The 19996-nt window shown below is 36.4% G+C and overlaps 1 protein-coding gene across 4 annotated transcripts in view; it reads left to right on the forward strand.

The window, feature by feature from the left end:
• ZNF451 (zinc finger protein 451) overlaps nt 1–19996 on the forward strand; it is an 89155-nt gene that overhangs the window by 55153 nt on the left and 14006 nt on the right. For 2 of the 4 annotated variants that reach the window (XM_030315757.1, XM_030315760.1), the window contains 4 exons: nt 2663–4272; nt 8542–8685; nt 10011–10141; nt 11179–11365. In XM_030315757.1, coding sequence (XP_030171617.1) covers nt 2663–4272; nt 8542–8685; nt 10011–10141; nt 11179–11365 — 2072 coding nt within the window. The remainder of the gene's footprint in view (nt 1–2662; nt 4273–8541; nt 8686–10010; nt 10142–11178; nt 11366–19996) is intronic. The other 2 variants (XM_030315758.1, XM_030315759.1) reach the window with 2 other exon arrangements.

Below are 19996 nucleotides of genomic sequence, written 5' to 3' on the forward strand. Positions count from 1 at the left end.
CAACTTAAAAAACTGGTATTTTTAATAGCATCAAATACCTAATCAGTTATAAAATTTCCCTGATTATCTCATAAAGTTTTTTGTTTTACATTTGGTTTCTTGGAATCATGATCCAAACAAAGTCTGTACATATTTTCTATTTAGGTGCTCTGTCTCTTAGGTCTCTGTTTTCCTGTTATATCATTAAAATATATTAAAAGTTCGTATCTACTAAATTGCATTCATTTAAATAGAACAATTATTTTCACAAACCTTCGAGTAAAATATGTTCTCAATAAACAAGGCAGTAGAATATAATTACTCTGTATATACCCAGTGTAACTACTAAGGTTAGCAGTCCTGGTTCTGACTTATATTTCGTGAGTTCAAATCCTGGTTCTACCTGTTATTTTTATTCTTAATGTTTTATTATGTAAAATTTCAACTGTATGAAGTCAGCAGAATAGTCTAGCGAACCTCCATTTACCCATTTTATTCTATACATCTTTATGCTCCTTATTCCCCTTATTTTTTTTTAAGTTTATTTAATCTGAGAGAGAGAGAGTGTGTGTGTGTGCACCAGCAGGGGAGAAGCAGAGAGAGAGAGAGAATCCCAAGCAGGCTCTGCACTGCCAGCACAGAGCCTGATGCAAGGCTCAAACTGACAACTTAAGAGATCATGATCTGAACTGAAATTGGACGCTTAACAGACTGAGCCACCGAGGCGCCCCAGCCCCTTAATTATTTTTAAAAGTTCTTTGTTTTTGAAATACAAATTGAATTAATCACAGTGTACACATCTTAACTTTTATGATTTTGACATAAAATCACAGACAGATACCTACATCTGTTAACCTATGCTTTTATCATAATATGTTACCTGTCTGTGGAAAGTTCCATTGTGTCCCTTTCCAGTCATTTCCCACCCTCTTACCCTGCTTGCCCTAGATATTTTTTCCACCTTGCATTGGCTTCATCTCCTTGAGAACTTCATGTAATTGAAATCATGTAGTATGTACTCTCTTGTATTTGTCATAATATCTGCGAGATACACCTATGTTGCTTAGTACATTGTTCCTCTTTATTGGTGAGTAGTATTTTATTATATGAACTTAGCACAATTTGTTTATTCATTCTCCTGATGATGGACATTTGGATTTAAAGTTTTTAGCTATCATAAATAAAGCCACTGTATATATTTTGTACAAGTCTTTTATGGACATATGTTTTCATTCCTCTTGGATTAATATCTAGGAGTGGAATTGCTGGATCAAAGAGTAAGTGTATATTTAATTTTGTAAGAATCTACTACATACTTTCCCAAAGTGTTTGTACCAACAAGGTATGAGAGTTCCAGTTTCTCTGCATCCTTGCCAAGGTTTGGTATCGCCAGTCTTTCATTTTAGCTGTTCTTTGAGTTCCTCTTTGTGGTTTTAATCTGCATTTCCCTGATAAACAATGATGTTGGGCACTTTTTCATGTGCTTATGGGTGATTCATTTATCTTTTTTTGTGAAATGTCTGTTCAAGTATTTTGCTAGTTTAAAGATTGGATTGTTTGCTTTTTTCATAGTGAATTGGAATCCTTGATATATTCTAGATGTAAATATTTTGTCAGAAATATGTGACTATATTCTGTCCCAGTCTAGACTTTGCTATCATATTAATTATGTCTTTTGTGGCTGTCCATCCTCTTTCCTGAGTATCCTTTGCTTATTCTTCAGGAATATATTTTGTTTACTTCAACTTTTATGAATGTCAGCTTTTTTAAAGCTTTTTGGTTTTTTTAGCGTTTGTTTATTTCTATAATTTGTCTCAAAACAAATTTTTGCTGATCTTTGAAACCACCAGCATTTGACTTTACTGATGATTCTCTGCTTTTTGCCCATTTTTTACTTTGTTGATTTCTGCTCTTTAAACTTTGGGTTTATGGGGCACCTGTGTGGCTCAGTTGGTTAAGCGTCTGCATTCGGCTCAGGTCATGATCTCATGGCTTGTGAGTTTGAGCCCCACGTTGGGCTCTGTGCTGACAGCTCAGAGCCTGGAGCCTCCCTTGGATTCTGTGTCTGTCTGTCTGTCTGTCTCTGTCTCTGTCTCTCTCTCTCTCTCTGTCTCTGTCTCTGCCGCTCCCCCATTCATGCTTTGTCTCTCAAAAAAATAAAAATAAACATTTAAAAAAATTAAACTTTGGGTTTAATTTGCTATGTTTTTCTAGCTTCCTATAGTAGAAGCTTAGATTGACTTTGGACCTTCTTTTTCTGTATAAACATTTAAAGTTACAAGTTTTCCTCTAAGCATTGAATTACCCTTAGATTTTGATAGGTTGTTTTCTTTTTCATTTATTTAAAAATATTTTCCCTTTTCCCTTTTAATTTCTCCTTTGACCCATAGATTTAGTAGAAATTTGTTGTTTAACTTCTAAGGATTAGGGATTCAATTTCCAAATATTTGTATGAATTTTTTTGATCCTTTGATTCTAGTTTTACTGTTCTGTACATGGATTAGAAACAGACAAAATATAGGTAATACTCAGGTACTCTGAGGTAAAATTATTCTGTAACCTGCATTTTTATTGAAAAATACCTTTTAGTGCTTTTTGTATACATTGTTTATAATTCCTATAAAAAGCAGAGATACTGTGTTTAGAAAGTACTTACAAAAGAGGTTTTTTTCATCTGATTTAGAGTTCGTTGTCGAAATGCTGGTCCTGTAGCTTTGGCTGAGAAGAGCATTGCCCAAGTTGCAGAAAAATTCGTATTAAGAGGTTACTGTCCAAACTGCAACCAAGTCTTTGCGGAGGAAACCAGTACCCGAAATCACAAGCAGAATTCAGGGCACAAAGTCCGAGTCATTACCTCAATGGAAGAATCAGTCTTACTTTATTGCCATAGCAGTGAAGGGAACAAACCTTCTTCTGACTTGAATCTCTTGCTAGATCGATCAAAATTTTCATCACTTAAAAGAACCATGTCTGTTCAAGAATCTAACTCACAAGATTGCACCACTGTTCCAAAAAAGAAGATGAATTTAGAAGGTAAAAGCCATGAAGGTACAGTTTGTGTTCAGAAAGAAAAGTCATTTGTTAAAACCTGGTTTTGTGAATGCCATCAACAATTCCTAAGTGAAGATGCAGTAGAAAAACATGTTTTCTCAGCAAACACAATGTGTTATAAGTGTGTGGTCTGTGGAAAGGTATGTGAAGATTCAGGGGTCATCCGTTTACATATGAGCCGGATTCATGGAGGGGCACATTTAAATAACTTTCTTTTCTGGTGTCGGACATGCAAAAAGGAGTTAACAAGAAAAGAGACTATCATGGCACATGTGACTGAATTTCATAATGGACACAGATATTTTTATGAGACGGATGAGGTAGAAGGTGAAACTTTGCCAACATCCTCTGCAACATTGGTGAGTAATTTGACTGCTAAGAATCCTTCTTCAACTATTACTATTATTGATCATTCTCCAGCAAATAGTCCTCCAAGGGGTAAATGGCAGTGCCAAATTTGTGAAGATATGTTTGATTCCCAGGACTGTGTAAAACAGCATTGCATGTCTTTAGCAAGTCACCAGTTTCATAGATACAGCTGTGCCCATTGCAAAAAGACTTTTCACAAGGTTGAAACACTGTACCGACATTGCCAAGATGAGCATAACAATGAGATAAAAGTTAAGTACTTCTGTGGGCTTTGTGATCTTACCTTTAATGTGGAAGAAGCATTTTTAAGTCATTATAAGGAACACCACAGCACAGATTATGTGTTTGTGTCAGAAAAAACTGAAACTTCAATTAAAACTGAGAATGATTTTCCAGTAATAGAGACCAGTAACCTGTTAACCTGTGGTTGCCGTGAGAGTTACATCTGTAAAGTTAACAGAAAGGAAGATTATGGTAGATGTCTCCAGATCATGCTGGATAAAGGTAAACTGTGGTTTCGCTGCACCTTGTGTTCAGCAACAGCACAGAATGTAACTGACATCAATACTCACATCCATGAAGTGCACAGAGAAGAAAAGAGTGAGGAGGAAAAGGAGCAACGGTATGTCATCAAGTGTGGCACTTGCACCAAAGTGTTTCACGATCCTGAGAGTGCTCAGCAGCACTTCCATAGAAAACACTGCTTTTTACGGAAACCCAGTGTGGCTCATTTCGGATCTGAGAAAACAAGCCTGTACAAGTTTGCTGCCAGTGCCTCACGTCCAGAGAGAAAACTAAAACAGGCAGTAAGCCATCCAAAAAATTCAGAGATGGAGAAGGGAGCCGAGAATGACCTAAGCTGTCAGAATATAGGTATGGCATTACAACTCTAATGTCTGTGCAGATTTCACATACTGATAGAGAAACATACATGTATTGTAGCCATCCTTGTTTTTAAATTTATTTATTTTGAGAGTGTCCACACAAGTGGGGAGGAGGCAGAGAGAAAATCCCAAGCAGGCCCTGCACTGTCAGTGCAGAGCCCAATACAAGGCTGCATCTCACTAATCCATGAGATCATGTCAAATCAAGAGTTGACACTTGGGGCACCTGGGTGGCTCAGTCGGTTGAGTGTCCAGCTTCAGCTCAGGTCATGATCTCACAGTTCATGATTCAAGCCCCGCATCAGGCTTTGTGTGCAGACAGCTCGGAGCCTGGAGCCAGCTTCAGATTCTGTGTCTTCCTCTCTCTCTGCCCTACCCAGTCTCACTCCCTCTGTCAAAAATAAACAAACATTAAAAAAAAAGGGGGTTGACATTTCACCGAATGGGCCACCTGGGTGCACCTGTGGCCATCATTTTTGTGAAAGCTAATAATGATTCAGTTTTGAAGTAAGAAACATGGTGGGATGATACAGTAATCATTATAGCATATACTTTTGGGGGATATGTATTCCTAAATACGAATACATACTAGTATTTAAATATTCATTTAACTACTCTAAACTTAAGGGGACAAAGAGTATATATTAGATTTAAACACTATGTATTTAAGATAACATTGTCTTTTATAAGAAGCATGGGAATTTTGAGAGATGAAGAAAATTGATAGTCTTTCTGAAAGTCAGATTTAAAATTTATATATATATGTATTTATATATATAAATAAAATTTATATATATATATATTATATATATAAATGTTATCCTTAACATTTAGATTCTTCTTATCATTTAGAAGGTTCATTAAGAAGATAAATCCAGTGAACTCTTTGTGTTTATATTTTGACTTTATTCTTTTGTTGTTGGAAAATTCTTTTTTTTTATTTAATTAAACTTGTTTTTTTATTCCAGTATAGTTAACATAGTGTTATATTCATTTCAGGTGTACAGTATAGTGATTGAACAGTTCTATACAGAACTCGGTGCTTATCATGATAAGTGTACTGTTAATCCCCTCACCTATTTCACTCATCCTCCCCATCCACCTCCCCTCTGATAACCACTAGTTTTCTATATTCAGAGTCTGATTTTTGTCTTTTTTTTGTTTGGTTGGTTTCTTAAATTACACATGAGTGAAATCGTATGGTATTTGTCTTTCTCTGACTGACTTATTTCCCTTAGTATTATACCGTCTAGATCCATACATGTTGCAAATGGCAAGATTTCATTCTCTTTTATGGCTAATATTCCATTGTATATATACACCACATCTTCTTTATCCATTCATCTATCCGTGGACACTTGGGTTGTATTTATAAGTTGGCTATTGTAAATACTGCAGTAAACATAGGGGTCCATATAGCTTTTTGAATTAGTGTTTTCATATTCTTCAGGTAATTAGTAGTGGAATTACTGGATCATATGGTAATTCTATTTTTAATTTTTCAAAGAATCTCCATATTTTCCATCGTGGCTGTACCAGTTTGCATTGCCACCAACAGTGTATGAGGGTTCCTTTTTCTCCACATCCTCATATTTTGGCTTTATTCCATAATTATGAGAAATCTTAATGTTCACTTCAGAATTTATATATTTTTGTTATGATTTTCTGGAAAGCAGAGCTTTTACTTAGACTTAAAATAGCAATTAGAAGAGAGTTACAAATGGTAGCAGGAAACCAGGGAGAAAATTGAGGTATAGATCCCTTTGTACTTAATCTAGATAAGACTCCCTAAGTGTAGGTGTGCTGGGTGGCTTAGGTGCTGTCAACACAGAGCGAGGTTTGGATTCTTTCTCACCCTCTCTCTCTGCCCCTCCCCCCTCAAAATAAATAAATAAACTTAAAAAAAAAAGAGTAAGTCTAGAAGAGGACAATGGTTTTATTTTGTTTAGAAGTATAATTTGTCGTGGTTAGAATATAATTTTAAGTCCATATTCTTTTAAATAAATATGAGCTCTTGGTAAGTTACACAGTGTAGAGAGGGGACAATGAGGATATGTGAAAATTTTGGCTAAAATTTTTTTATAAACTATTTTTATGAACTACTGAGTTTATACAGGCTTGCTGTATATAGCATTTGTAGATCTTAGCATCATCTTTAGTCATGGCATGTTTTATGTAAGAAATGATTACATGACATACTATCAACTCATTCAGTTCTACTTTTAACAGTGAAGCAGTGATTACACTGTTTTTATGTTCTCTTGTGCTTTTCTCTTGTTCTCCCGATTACTTTTGGGAATTTATGTCGGTCTGTGTTTGATAGATGATTGTAGTATCTAAATCTACAATTACTAAGAATTAAAAAAAATTTTTTTTCCTTAGTAATTTCTACACCCAGTGTGGGGCTTGAACTCACAGCTCCATGATCAAGAGTCACATGCTCCACTGACTGAGCTAGCCAGGGGCCCTTACAATTACTAAGAATTTTAAGACAAGATAAAAGAAGATAGGTGGCTTGGAAATGGGAGAGGATGGCAGTGCAGTATATTTGAGGGAGGCTGTATTAGATGGAGTAGAACCTAGTCATTTTAAAAATAATTTAAAATGTTAAGGTTTGCATTGGTACACTAGAAACTTTAAGGCCTTATCAAGATAGAAAATTATGAAAGAAGTGAAAGAGATGGAGAACAAGAGTTGGAGAATGGTGGAAGAAGAAAGAACTTAAGAGAACCAAGAAAGATGTGTTTATGGTAGGAGGTGCTGATGTGCCACCAATACCTATTATGCACCACTTTATGGTAGAGGGTTGTCATTTATTTCATTTGTGCTCTGTAGGGTTTTTAATCACATAGCTAGCAGGTTACTAATAAATCAGCCTAGATTGGGAAAAGAACATAATTCTGGTGGGGAGAAGTTCTTACCAGGTAATCTTGAAATTTTATTTTAATATATATATATTTTAAATGTTTTTAGTTATTTTTGAGAGGTGAGGGAGCATGAGCAGGGGAGGGGCAGAAAGAGGGGGACAGAGGATCCAAAGCAGGCTCCAGGATGTCAGCATAGAGCCCAGTTCAGGGCTTAAACTTTCACAAACTGTGAGATCATGACCTGAGCCGAAGTTGGATGCTTAACTGACTGAGCCACCCAGGTGCCCCACCTTGAAATTTTATTTGATGTATGGTGCAAGTTTTTGGTTTTTCAGCCTTAAAACTTGGTCTTTTAGTTCTCCCAGTACATTGTTTTTTAATTATCATTTATTTTATTATTATTATTTTATTATATTTTATTATTATAAACAACTTTTAAAGAAAGTCTTAGCTATAACAGATTTGGTAATGATGGAAGTAATTTTGGAAGTGGCGGAAGCTATAATGATTTTGGCAGTTATAACAGTCTTCAAATTTGGGACCCATGAAAAGAGAAAAGAGACAGAAGCTCTGGCCCCTATGGTAGTACAGGCCAATACTTTGCCAGTCTACAAAACTAAGATGGCTATGGCAGTTCCAGCAGCAGCAGTAGCTATAGTAGTGGCAGATTTCAGTTACTGCCAGGAAACAGCTTAGCAGGAGAGGAGAGCCAGAGAAGTGACAGGGAAGGTCTAAGTTACATGGATTTGTGGACTCAGACCAGCATATTGGTGGCAGAGCCTAGCTGCTACATACAAAGAAGACATGTTTTAGGCAATATTCATGTGTATGGGCAAAAAAAAATGAGGACTGTATTTCTGACTAATTGTGTGACAGGTTTTTTTAATTTATTTTTTAAAAAATTTTTTAATGTTTATTTTTGAGAGAGAGCAGTGTGCATGCAAGTGGGGGAGAAGCGGAGAGAGATGAAGACACAGAATCCAAAGCAGGCTCCAGGCTCTGAGCTGTCAGCACAGAGCCCAATGCAGGTCTTGAATCCACAAGCCATGAGATCATGACCTGAGCCAAAGTTGGATGCTCAACCAACTGAGCCACCTCAGTTGTTTTTTGTTTTTTTTTTTTTTTAATTAAAAAGAGAAAGACAGGCTTAGCATCAATGGCATGTATTTATAGAAAGAATAATAAAATTTTGGAAGTATTCAGAATATTTTTTATCTGGTGTAAATATACTGTATCATGTATAGGTTTGGATCTCATGAAAAGGTTTAAGTAGAAATTAATAATATTCAAGATTAATATTTTTGCATATTCTCTAGTATCTTTTAAACTTGAAAAATTAAAGCGTTTTTAGCTAATTCTTACCAAATTCATGTTAATGTTTCTCTTCTCAGATGAAGAAGTTGTTGAACTTCCAGATTTGGATTATCTGCGAACCATGACTCATATAGTCTTTGTAGACTTTGATAACTGGTCAAACTTTTTTGGTCATCTACCAGGGCATCTTAACCAAGGAACATTCATCTGGGGCTTTCAAGGTATGATTGATAAGGAAAACATCTGATACCTTCTCCTCTTTTCTTCATTAGAATATGTTCCACATTAAAAGGATTGCTCTTGAACCTTCTTGAATAGAACATACAAACGTAATTGCAATATTGTCACTTTGCATTGTAGCTACTTTGCCAGAATATTTTTCTCTTTACATTTCTTTGTGGTGAATGTTAGCTCTCTTTGGTGACCTAAAGTTTGTGGATCTTTTGATACATATTGAAAAAACATTTATTCAGCACCTACAATGTGCCAGGTACTAATGCTTGGTATTAACCCATGCTTACTGATTATTATATTTATCTCCTTCTTAAAACATAAGGCAGGATGCATGAGAAGTTTATTTTTTCCAAAGTGTAAAACTAATAAATAATAGAGTTAGCTTTTGAACTTGGACCGCTTGGCTACAGAACTAGTATGATTTTAAAATTGCCGTAATTGCCTCTTCAGTTCATCCTTACTGAACTGAAGTTCATAACTATGCAACTTCATCTAAATATTTCTTTACAAACCATTGACCAAACAGGGAGAGAGATGACTATGATTTACGGAAGTTTAGTATAGTGAGCATCCAATAAACTTTCTGTTTGATAGGCAACAGCATATAAGAGGATGATTTGGGGTGCCTGGGTGGCTCAGTTGACAGCTCAGGTCATTATCTCCGGTTCGTGGGATTGAACCCTGTGTTGGGCACTGCACTGACAGCATGTTGCCTGCTTGGGATTCTCTCTGTCCTTCCCCCCCACCTCACACTCTCTCTCTCTCTCTCAAAATAAGTAAATAAACATTTTTAAAATAATTTAAAAAAACAAAGAGGAGGACTGGATTTAGGATAGAGACATACTGACCTCAAAAAAATTAAAAAAGAAACGTACTGACCTGGATAAATACTCTAGTACAACCTTTTAGTAAATTTAGCTTTGCTGATTGCCTATCATTTCTATCCACTGAATAGTCTTGACATATTTGTTAAAAACAAAACAAAACAAAATTAATGCTTACATTTATATGGAATTATACCAGTCAGAGACTCCTTACACATAATTACTTTTGATTTTCCTTAACATAACCTATGAGTTTTCAGATTAATGGGCAGATGCAGGGAAGGTGGCCTACTTTGCCAAGATTGTAAAGCAACAAGATGGTGATGCCTATACTAGAACTGAGTTCTGCATTCTAATCTAGTACTTGCCCTCTAAAAAAATCTTTTTCTAGTGTGTTTTTTCTTGATAGAGCTTTCAGTTGTAGCTACTGTTCAGTTCTCTTTTTTTCTCTGTTTGACTATCATTTATGCCTTTTCTAAAAATAATAGGAGGAAACACCAATTGGAAGCCTCCACTCAACTGTAAGATCTATAATTACCTGAATAGGATTGGATGTTTCTTCCTTCATCCTCGTTGTAGTAAAAGAAAAGATGCTGCTGATTTTGCCATATGTATGCATGTGAGTGATTGTTTTATTCAAAATCTAATGTGAATCTAGGACCCATTTGGAATTTTTTTTTCCACTTGAATCGTAATGACAGTATAGAGCATTCTTCAGTGCTATATTTTTGTATAAAACCTTCTACATAAGATTCTGCTGATGACTAATGAGAGCAAGGACCCATATCATACTTATTTACTGCTTTCCCCAATTCCTAGCAGACTCCCAGCTACCCATTGTAGACCCTCAACTATTTATAGAATAATGATCAATAGATGACAGTGTATTTGATGTATGCTGAGATACTTTCACATTTTAACATCTCTGAAATTGGGAGACACCTTAACAATCACTGTTGGCCTAGGTGAAATTTGCATTTGCTTCTCTGTCTGCCAGTCACCTAGAGAAACTACCAACCTGAGACCCATTTTAAATTAAATTCTCTGCTTAAATGTAAGTCAGTTTACATGTTGCGCTGATAACATGAATTTACTCTGTAACCTTGTTAACTCCTGCTTACATTTTAAACCACAAAACATTTTCTTTTCCATCTATTCAGTGCTAAGATTGAATTATGCAGATTACCTTGCTTACCTTCTCTCTATGGCAGATTTATTTCTTATTTATCCTTAGATAAAGTGTGTAACCCTTGTAGCATTCCAGCCTCTTATTTGACTTCTTTTGGTATTTTTTTTCTTTCTTAGTGGCACATAAAATAGCTTATCTTATAATTCGTGGCAGTTTACATTTGATTAAATGTGTTATATTTTATTTATGAAGGAGATCTTTGTATCATACTTTGGTGGGAGCTAGAGAACAAGTTAAATAAACCTTTTTAGGGGTGCCTGGCTGGCTCAGTTAGTGGAGTGTGCAACTCTTGATCTCGAGGTTGACTTTGAGCCCCATGTTGAGTGTAGAGACTACTTTAAAAAAATAATAAAATCGTAAAATAAATAAATAAACCTTTCTAGGTATGTGTTCATACTGAAATAGATGTAATGGTTTAAAACTCAAATACTGATTTTTATCAACATATGCGTTTTGTTCCAACTTAGGCTGGCCGTCTAGATGAACAACTACCCAAGCAGATTCCTTTCACCATCCTCTCAGGAGATCAAGGTTTTCTGGAGCTAGAGAACCAATTTAAGAAGACTCAGAGGCCAGCACATATACTAAACCCTCACCATTTAGAGGGAGATATGATGTGTGCCTTGTTAAATAGCATATCTGATACTACCAAAGGTACGCAGCTGCAGTCACAGTGCAAACCACCCAAGAGGAGGAGACTTCACTGCTGAGAGAAACCAATAAACTGCTGTCCACTAGTGAACTACTGGCTGCTCACTAAAGCATCATGCTCTCATACTTTTTTTATTTTTTCCTTTTCTCCCTTTCATTTTTTAGTGTTTTAGAGAAAGGATGATTTCATAATTTTCTGAAGCCTTTTCTGATCTAATAGATAAAATCTGTGTTCATGTATATAAAATACATATTCATGATTTGAAATATGTTAGTATAATTTTGCAAAGCTCAGAATCCAGATTTTCACTATTTCTGAAATTCCAAATTTATCTTCAATTTTTCTGAAAGCTAATTGCTTATAGATTAAACCAGAAAGAATAAATAATACTATGGCAATTAAAAAAAAAAAAAAGATCATTTTAAGAGATTGGCAGGGATGAAATGAAGCCCTGAGAGAGGTTTAGTTCCTTGAAAGAGGTACCTTCCTGTCCTATTCCCAGGACTTAAACTCTCTTCTCTGACATTCTGATATTGTTCAATGAAAGGACGTGCTAATGTTCACTTTCACTACCAAGCATTTAAGAAAGGATGTAATTCTAGGGAATCAGATGAGTTTTTTCATAATTTCTGAAGTAAATGTGAATAGAAGAAAAGAACAAAAGAATAATTTTTAAATATCCTAATGGCTTCCAGTCATGAATAAGATTTGAAGATATTGATGAATGACCTCAATGAAAACGTATCTTTGGCATTTTTTTTTTTTTTTTTTTTTTTTTTTAATTTTTTTTTTTCTCAACGTTTTTATTTATTTTTGGGACAGAGAGAGACAGAGCATGAACGGGGGAGGGGCAGAGAGAGAGGGAGACACAGAATCGGAAACAGGCTCCAGGCTCTGAGCCATCAGCCCAGAGCCCGACGCGGGGCTCGAACTCCCGGACCGCGAGATCGTGACCTGGCTGAAGTCGGACGCCTAACCGACTGCGCCACCCAGGCGCCCCTCTTTGGCATTTTTATCATAAGCTTTATTTTTTTTTAACACTTAATTTATTTTTGAGAGACAGAGACAGAGCATGAGCAAGGAAGGGGCAGAGAGAGAGACACAGAATCTGAAGCGGGCTCCAGACTGTAAGCTGCCAGCACAGAGCCCGATGCGGGGCTTGAACCCACAAACTGTGAGTTCATGACCTGGGTCGAAGTCGGCCACTTAACCGACTGAGCCACCCAGGCGCCCCTTTATTATATGCTTTAAATTTTACAACTCTGCTGTCCGCCTAGGTATTTTTTTCTTTCAACATTTTTGGAGCCACATTTTGATTGAAAACCCATTCTGAAAAATTTTGCTCTAATCACTCATTACAGTGGATCAGTTTACTTCTGCCAAGTTAGGAATCTTTAATCTACTAGCCCAACTCTGCTCTTTAAAGGAAAATCAACTCTGTTTTGCATATTTATGTCATTCTTTAGTACTGAATTTTATCTTCCTGTTCTGTAATTTTTGTTTTCATATGTTTGCTTTTTCTATCTCTGGCTGCTCTTTTTTTTTTTTTTTTAATCTTTTTCTTTTATTTTTTTGCCATCCTGTCCCCAGTCCTTAACAACATCCACTTAATATCCTGTGAAATACCTAAATTTTTACCTTCTGCCACCCTAGAGCACCTTTTTTCCCTTTTCTTATGATTCTGATTTGGGAAACATTTCTTTGGTAATTTCCAACGTGAAACTTATTATCGGTTTGCCTTTCTTACCAACTTGATTTGGAATGAGAGCTGCATATAAGTAGGTCTGCATGGGTGTATTAAGGTTGGAGGTAAGATATAGGTTATTATATTCTGATTGTTCCCCTCTCAGTGCCCCTTATGCTCTAGGTGTGTGTGGTTTTTTTGTTTTTTTTAATCAGTTCATAATCAGTGCTCTTATGAATTTACTGCTCTTTGAGGGCACCTGTGTACTTTATTCTGAATTTTTATGAAATGCAGAGATTGTACTACAGTGCATAAAAGAAGGGCATGGGCTTTGGTTTGAATGCTAACTTTGCTGCCTCCGTGCTGTGTGATTTCAGGCAAGTTACTGAACTTTTTGAGCCTCACTTTTCATATCTATAAAGTCGTAAGAATTAATGATACGTATAAAATGTCTAGCACAGCATATAAAGTACTGTGGGTATTTAATAGCAGCTATTTTTATTATTACTACCATAAGAAAAAAATATGATTCCTAGCCACTACTTTTTATTTCTGTTTTTTCTAATATTTTTTATTGTGGCAAAATATATGGAAGATTCACCATCTTAACCATTCTGAAGTGTATGTATATAGTTCACTGGTGTTAACTACATTTACATTTTGTGCAGCCGTCACCATCATCCATTTTCAGAGCTTTTTTCATCTTGCAAACTGAAACTTTATACCCATTAAATAGTAACTTCGCACTCCCCTTTCCCCAACCCCTGGCAAGTACCATTCTTCAGTATTTTGACTAAGTACTTCATATAGGTGAAATCATACAGCATTTGTCTTTTTGTGGCTGCCTTGTTTCACTTAGCATAATGTCCTCAGGCTTTATCCAGGTTATAGCAAATGTTAGAATTTCCTTCCTTTTTAAGGCTGAATGATATTCCATTGTATGTATAGACTTTTGTGGGAAATCAAATAGGTATGTCCTGGGTTAAGAGATTATAAGGGAACACATTGCAAAGCAGAAAACTGCTTTCTGGCCTTGCTGAAAACAGCAGCCAAGCTTTGTTAATATATACCTAGGGGTTAGGTCCTGCCTATGCTCACAAATTCCTTAGACCATGTTATCACATGGAATATTTTACCCTGTCTTAACTTGTTTTTCTGCACGTTTTCTGTACATTCTTAGTGGCATGTAGCCCACTGAGTATTGCACAATGTTATCCTCAGTGTCTGCTCAATAAACATGGGAGCTTGAGAGCAGCTCGGAGAGACTTCCCTAAGCCTCCCTCTCACCTCTCTTGACTTGCATGGAATCTTGAGCAATCCTTTCTGCCATCCTCAGCCTTGCTGGACAAAGCCAAAAGCTGAACCCACAGACTGTTTTTTGCTTATCTGTTTGTCCATCAGTGGATGCTTACATTGTATCCATGTTTTAGCTCTTGTGAATAACTGCTATGAACATAGATGCACAAATATCTCTTCAAGACCTTGCTTTTTATTTCTTTTGAATATATACCCAGAAGTGTAATAGCTGGATCATATGCTAATTCTATTTTTAATTTTTTGAGAAACTTCATACTGTTTGCCATAGTGACTATATCATTTTACATTCCTACCAACAGTGTACAAGGGTTCCAAGTGTTCTGTATCCCTGCTAACACTTGTTGTTTTCTAGGTTTTGTTTGTTTTTTATAGTAGTCATCCTAATTGGTATGAAGTGGGATCTCATTGTGGTTTTGATTTCCATTTCCCTAACAATTAGTGATGTTGAGCATCTTTTAATTTTTTAAAATTTTTAAAGTTTATTTATTTTGAGAGAGAGGGAGCGAACACACAGAGGAGGGGCAGAGAGAGAGGGAGACAGAGTCCCAAGCAGGCTCCGCACTATCAGCGCAAAGCCTGACATGGGGGTCGAACTCATGAGCCATGAGATCATGACCCAAGTGGAAGTCAAGAGTCAGACTCTTCCGACTGAGCCACGCAGGTGCCCAAGCATCTTTTCATGTGCTACAGCCACTACATTTTAAAAGTAATGAAAATTACTAAAATTAAGTGGCCAAAGATGTGTAGAATCCTTCAATCATGAGTTTTCATTTAGACCTAGATTTAAAGATACTTACGTAGCTAGCTCTAAAATTCAAAAAAATTCAAAAAAACAAGGTATACTGAATCACAATATGTTCAGATTCAGTTGAAGACAAATTTTTTTTCTTTATGGAAGGCTTAAAGACATCAAATTGACTAGTAGTGAACTTTATAATAAGAAAAAGAACAGTCCTTGGATAACTTTATTCCATCACCTTTCCTAATAAATGGCTTTGAAAAATAGTAGAATAATAGCGTTTGTTTAAAAATGATATTTGATATGTATTGGGATTTAGAAAATTTCTCAGTGTCCACAAATACTGTCATTCTTCTTAGGCCTTTAAGGTACTTTTGGTTACCACAAGAATGGCAGGGTAACTCCTCCCTCCTAGCTTATTAGCACAGTGTTCCTATCTTTAGATTTGAAAATAAGACCATTTGGGGTGGAAATCATTGGACCTTTCTGAAAATCTGACAAAAAGCTATGTTTCTTTCCTCAAAAATGAACAGGTATAGGAGCACCTGGGTAGCTCAGTTCGTTGAGCATCTGACTCTTAATTTTGGCCCAGGTCATGATCTCAGGGTCCTGAGATTGAGCCCTACAAGAGATTCGTCACTGACGGTGGAAGCTGCTTAAGATTCTCTCTCCCTCTCCCTCTGTCCCTCCTCTGCTTGTATGCTCTCTCTCTGTCTCTCTCTCTCTCTCTCTCTCTCTCTCTCTCTTTAAAGTTTGTTTGAGAGAGAGCACACACACATGCAAGTTGGGGAGAGGCAGAGAAAGAGGGAGAGAGAGAATCCCAGGCAGGCTCCACACTGTCAGCAGAAGGCCTGATGTGGGGCTCGAACTCACAAACCATGAGATCATGATCCAAGCCAAAGTCGGATGCTTAACTGACTGAGCCACCCAGATGCCCCACCCCTTTCACTCTAAAATTAAAAACAAAAAAACTTGTATATGCAATATCAAATACAATTTCAGGGGCTTTGTGGTCTCAAGGCTCCTAGTTACCGATTAACCCACAAAACTCTTTAGAATATGACAAAAATTCATACTGCAAGTAACATACAGTGAGAAGTTCTCTCATATTAGTCATTATTTTATAGGCAGTTTGCTGATTTTTCAGGTTTTGTAAATCTCCATCATAGCATAAACAAATGATAGAAGTTTGAACCTGTTATTTCTTTATAATTTTTCAGAAATTTTCTATTGTTAGGACCAGAAAGTGATATTACTGAACTGGAGCTTCCTATATAAACAAGGAAGAATCTATTGAATAGTGTCATGAGAATCTGTGACAATGTTGTATCTTTAGTTTTTGCCAGTTTTTCAGTTAATGGAAGGTTTTTTTCAGGAAGTATTTTTCACAATAGAAATAAATACAGTCTGAGTGGCTGGTTCCCTATATAAATGTCAAGTCAGTTCACCATAAGATATTACTTTTTTTGCTTGGTAGGGAGGGAACAGCTAAGTAGCTTTACTACTGGTACTTTTTAAAATCTCTCAGAGCAAAAGCATAAGAGACTCTCAAAAACTGAGAACAAACTGAGGGTTGATGGGGGGGGGGTGGGAGGGAGGCAAGGGTAGGTGATGGGCATTGAAGAGGGCATCTTTTGGGATGAGCACTGGGTGTTGTATGGAAACCAATTTGACAATAAATTTCATATATTAAAAAAACCTCTCACTTAGAGTAAGTCATTTACTCTTTCTGGCAACATAACCCTTTAGATTAAATTTGAGATTTGAACGTGGCATGGCTTTTGCCCTGTAAATTAAATTCTCTCTCCTTCTAAGCCTCAGGATTCAATCACCTACATTTTGATTACAGCTATGATAAATATATAAATCTCTGTAGAGCTATTTTAAAACATCTATTAATTTGACACCTTTGGCCCTCTTATCCTTCATTAGTTCTATTTTATATTGTACTCACTTTTTTTAAATGTTTATTAATTTATTTTTGAGAGAGCACAAGCAAGGGAGGAGCAGAGAGGATGGGGGAGACACAGAATCTGAAGCAGGCTCCAGGCTCTGAGCTGACAGCTCAGACATGGGACTTGAACCCACAACCACGAGATCATGACCTGAGCCAAAGTTGGACGCTCAACCAACTGAGCCACCCAGGCGCCCCAGTTGTTCTCACTCATTTAAAACTTTACAGGGGATGCCTGGGTGGCTCAATTATTTAAGCATCTGGCACTTTTAGTTTTTAATGTTTATTTATTTTGAGAGAGAAATCATCAGTGGAGAGGCAGAGAGAGGGGAAGAGAGAATCCCAAGCAGGCTCCATGCTCTCGGCACAGAGCCCAATCAATGCTGGGCTTAATCTCAGGAACCATGAGATCATGACATGAGCTGAAATCAAGAGTCAGTCCACTGACTGGAATCAAGAGTGAGCACCCCAGGTGCCCCTAAGTGTCCAACTCTTGATCTCTACTCAGGTCTTGATCTCAGGGTCGTGAGCTCAAGCCCTGCATTGATTCCATGCTGGGTGTGAAGCATACTTAAAAAATAAAATGAAAAAAAAACTTGCCAAGAAACATGGATCCTTTCTAGTAATCCTAATCAGAGGAGCCAGGTATACTTTCTCTTCCTCTAGACCTTTTTTTTTTTTTTTTTTACATTTTATTCACAAATATATGTTCATTCTAACTCGACTCATATTCCGAAGATGCAGATATAACTTGTCACTTAAATGTTTTTAAGGAGAGAAAAGGAACTAATCTTTATTGAGGGCCTACAATGTGCCAGCCACTCTCCTGGCTGCTTTTTATATTTGTAGTGGTTGAATATGTTTAAACATGTTAAAAGAACAACTTCCACATGTTATTTCATTACCTTTTCAACACTGTGAGGTAGGATGTGTTAAGATCATCCCATTTCGTGGAGGTCCAGAAAGGTTAAAATAAGCTACCTGTGGCCACACAGCAAGTATTTTTCTCTTTATCAGTATCTCCTGGTAAGGCTGAGCCTTTTACTGATACAAATATCTGATTTTATGATGTAGAGAATCCAGTGCGAATTATTGACTCTAACCATCTCCTTGAAAAAGATAAAGACGTTTTGCTGTAGTGTTGACAACACAATTGCAGAGTTTATATAAAGATACCAAATATGAGAGTTTAACAAAAATAACATTTAGGAAGATGTATGGGGGTGGACAGAAAATTAAAAGATTTGATTGTGAGTTTTGGTATTGCTGATTATATATCAAACACAGCCAAGGAAAGTGATCAGCACTGTGAGTTCCCTAATATCTTTCATAAAAACAAACAAACCCCTATCTTAGCCATACTTTATAATGGCTGAATTTCTACATTACCTTTTCTTTCTTTCTTTCTTTCTCTTTCTTTCCTTCTTTCTCTTTCTTTCTTTCTTTCTTTCTTTCTTTCTTTCTTTCTTTCTCTTTCTTTCTTTCTCTCTCTCTCTTTCTTTCTCTTTCTTTCTTTCTTCCTTTCTTTCTTTTTTCTTTCTCCATTGGTGGCAATTGCTTATATAAAAAGTTCTGGAGGTGCCTGGGTGGCTCAGTGGGTGAAGCCTCCAACTCGATTTCGGCTTGGGTCATGATCTCCCCATTTGGGATTCTCTTTCTCCCTCTCTCTCTGCCCCGCCCCCTCCCTTGCCACTTGCTCTTTCTCTCTCTAAATAACTAAACTTTAAATAATTAAAAAAAAAAAAAGAATTCTATGGGCTCTTAGAGATCTAATTATATAACAGAACTTAGGTGTATCTTGTAGTTTAGTTGAAGAATATTGATTTATGTAAAATTTTCTTTTTAAAAACATAGTTTTGTATGTTCAGTTGTTTATAGTTCTTTAGTAATTAAACATCTTCTTTGAGTTTTATGTAAAGTATTAACTTCCCTAGAATATTTTTTCAAGGTTGAACTTGATATTATGAATTAATTCAGTCTGAAAGCAGATTTTACTATGCTTCAAGATAATTTTTGTTGAATCTGAGTACCATAGGGCCTAGGACTTTGTCATATCTGTTTGGTGTATGTCATCATTTTGGAATGAATGGATGGAAGGAAGCATTAAGTATCATTGGTATCTATGGAATCATACCAATTACACAAAATTTTTAAGTTTTTATTTATTTTGAGAAATATACAGAGACCAAGTCGGGGAGGGACAGGGAGAGAGGCAGACAGAATCCCAAGCAGGCTCCACACTGTCAGCACAAAGTCCGATGCAGGGCTCAAACTCAGGAACCATGAGATCGTGACCTGAGCAAATCAAGAGTTGGACGTTGACTGGGCCACCCAGGGCGCCCCCCCAATTACACAAATTTTTAAAGCCATCTTAAGTATGAAACATAAAAGTTCACCCATGTCATGAAAATGTGGCTGACAGAAGTAGCATCATGCTGTATCCAGTAGTCATTATATAAAATAATTGTTGAACTTAATTCTAAAAGTCTTCCAGTTGTTTCTTCAGCCTGTTACTGAGACTATCTACAGGTTGTTGGTTAGGACACCATCCTAAAAATCTATGTGATACAATTAATTCTTTGTAAGTCAATGAAAACAGGAAAGAATATTCATGATTTTCTCTGTTCTACAGGTGGGGCCTGACTGAGGCAAAGAAAAACCTTTTTAATTTTTGCAACCTAGTGTCATGCTAATCCTTGTGATTCAAACCTACACTTTTGCCTAAGCCTTGTATGCAATGATGAATTGTTTAGTCCAGTTAAAACATTCTGCTTTTGACTGGCATTGCTTTTGAATTGAAATAACAGAAACCTTGGGTACTTTCTCATTGTTCCTAATGTCTTAAGGCTTAATTTGTTGTTCTTCAGATTGTAAATGTAAAGTTTTATTTCCCTAAAACATAGCTTGAAATATTTGAGTTTGTAAGTGTACATAACAGA

This window comes from Lynx canadensis, chromosome B2 (assembly GCF_007474595.2).
Source record: "Lynx canadensis isolate LIC74 chromosome B2, mLynCan4.pri.v2, whole genome shotgun sequence".
Lineage (NCBI taxonomy): Eukaryota > Metazoa > Chordata > Mammalia > Carnivora > Felidae > Lynx > Lynx canadensis.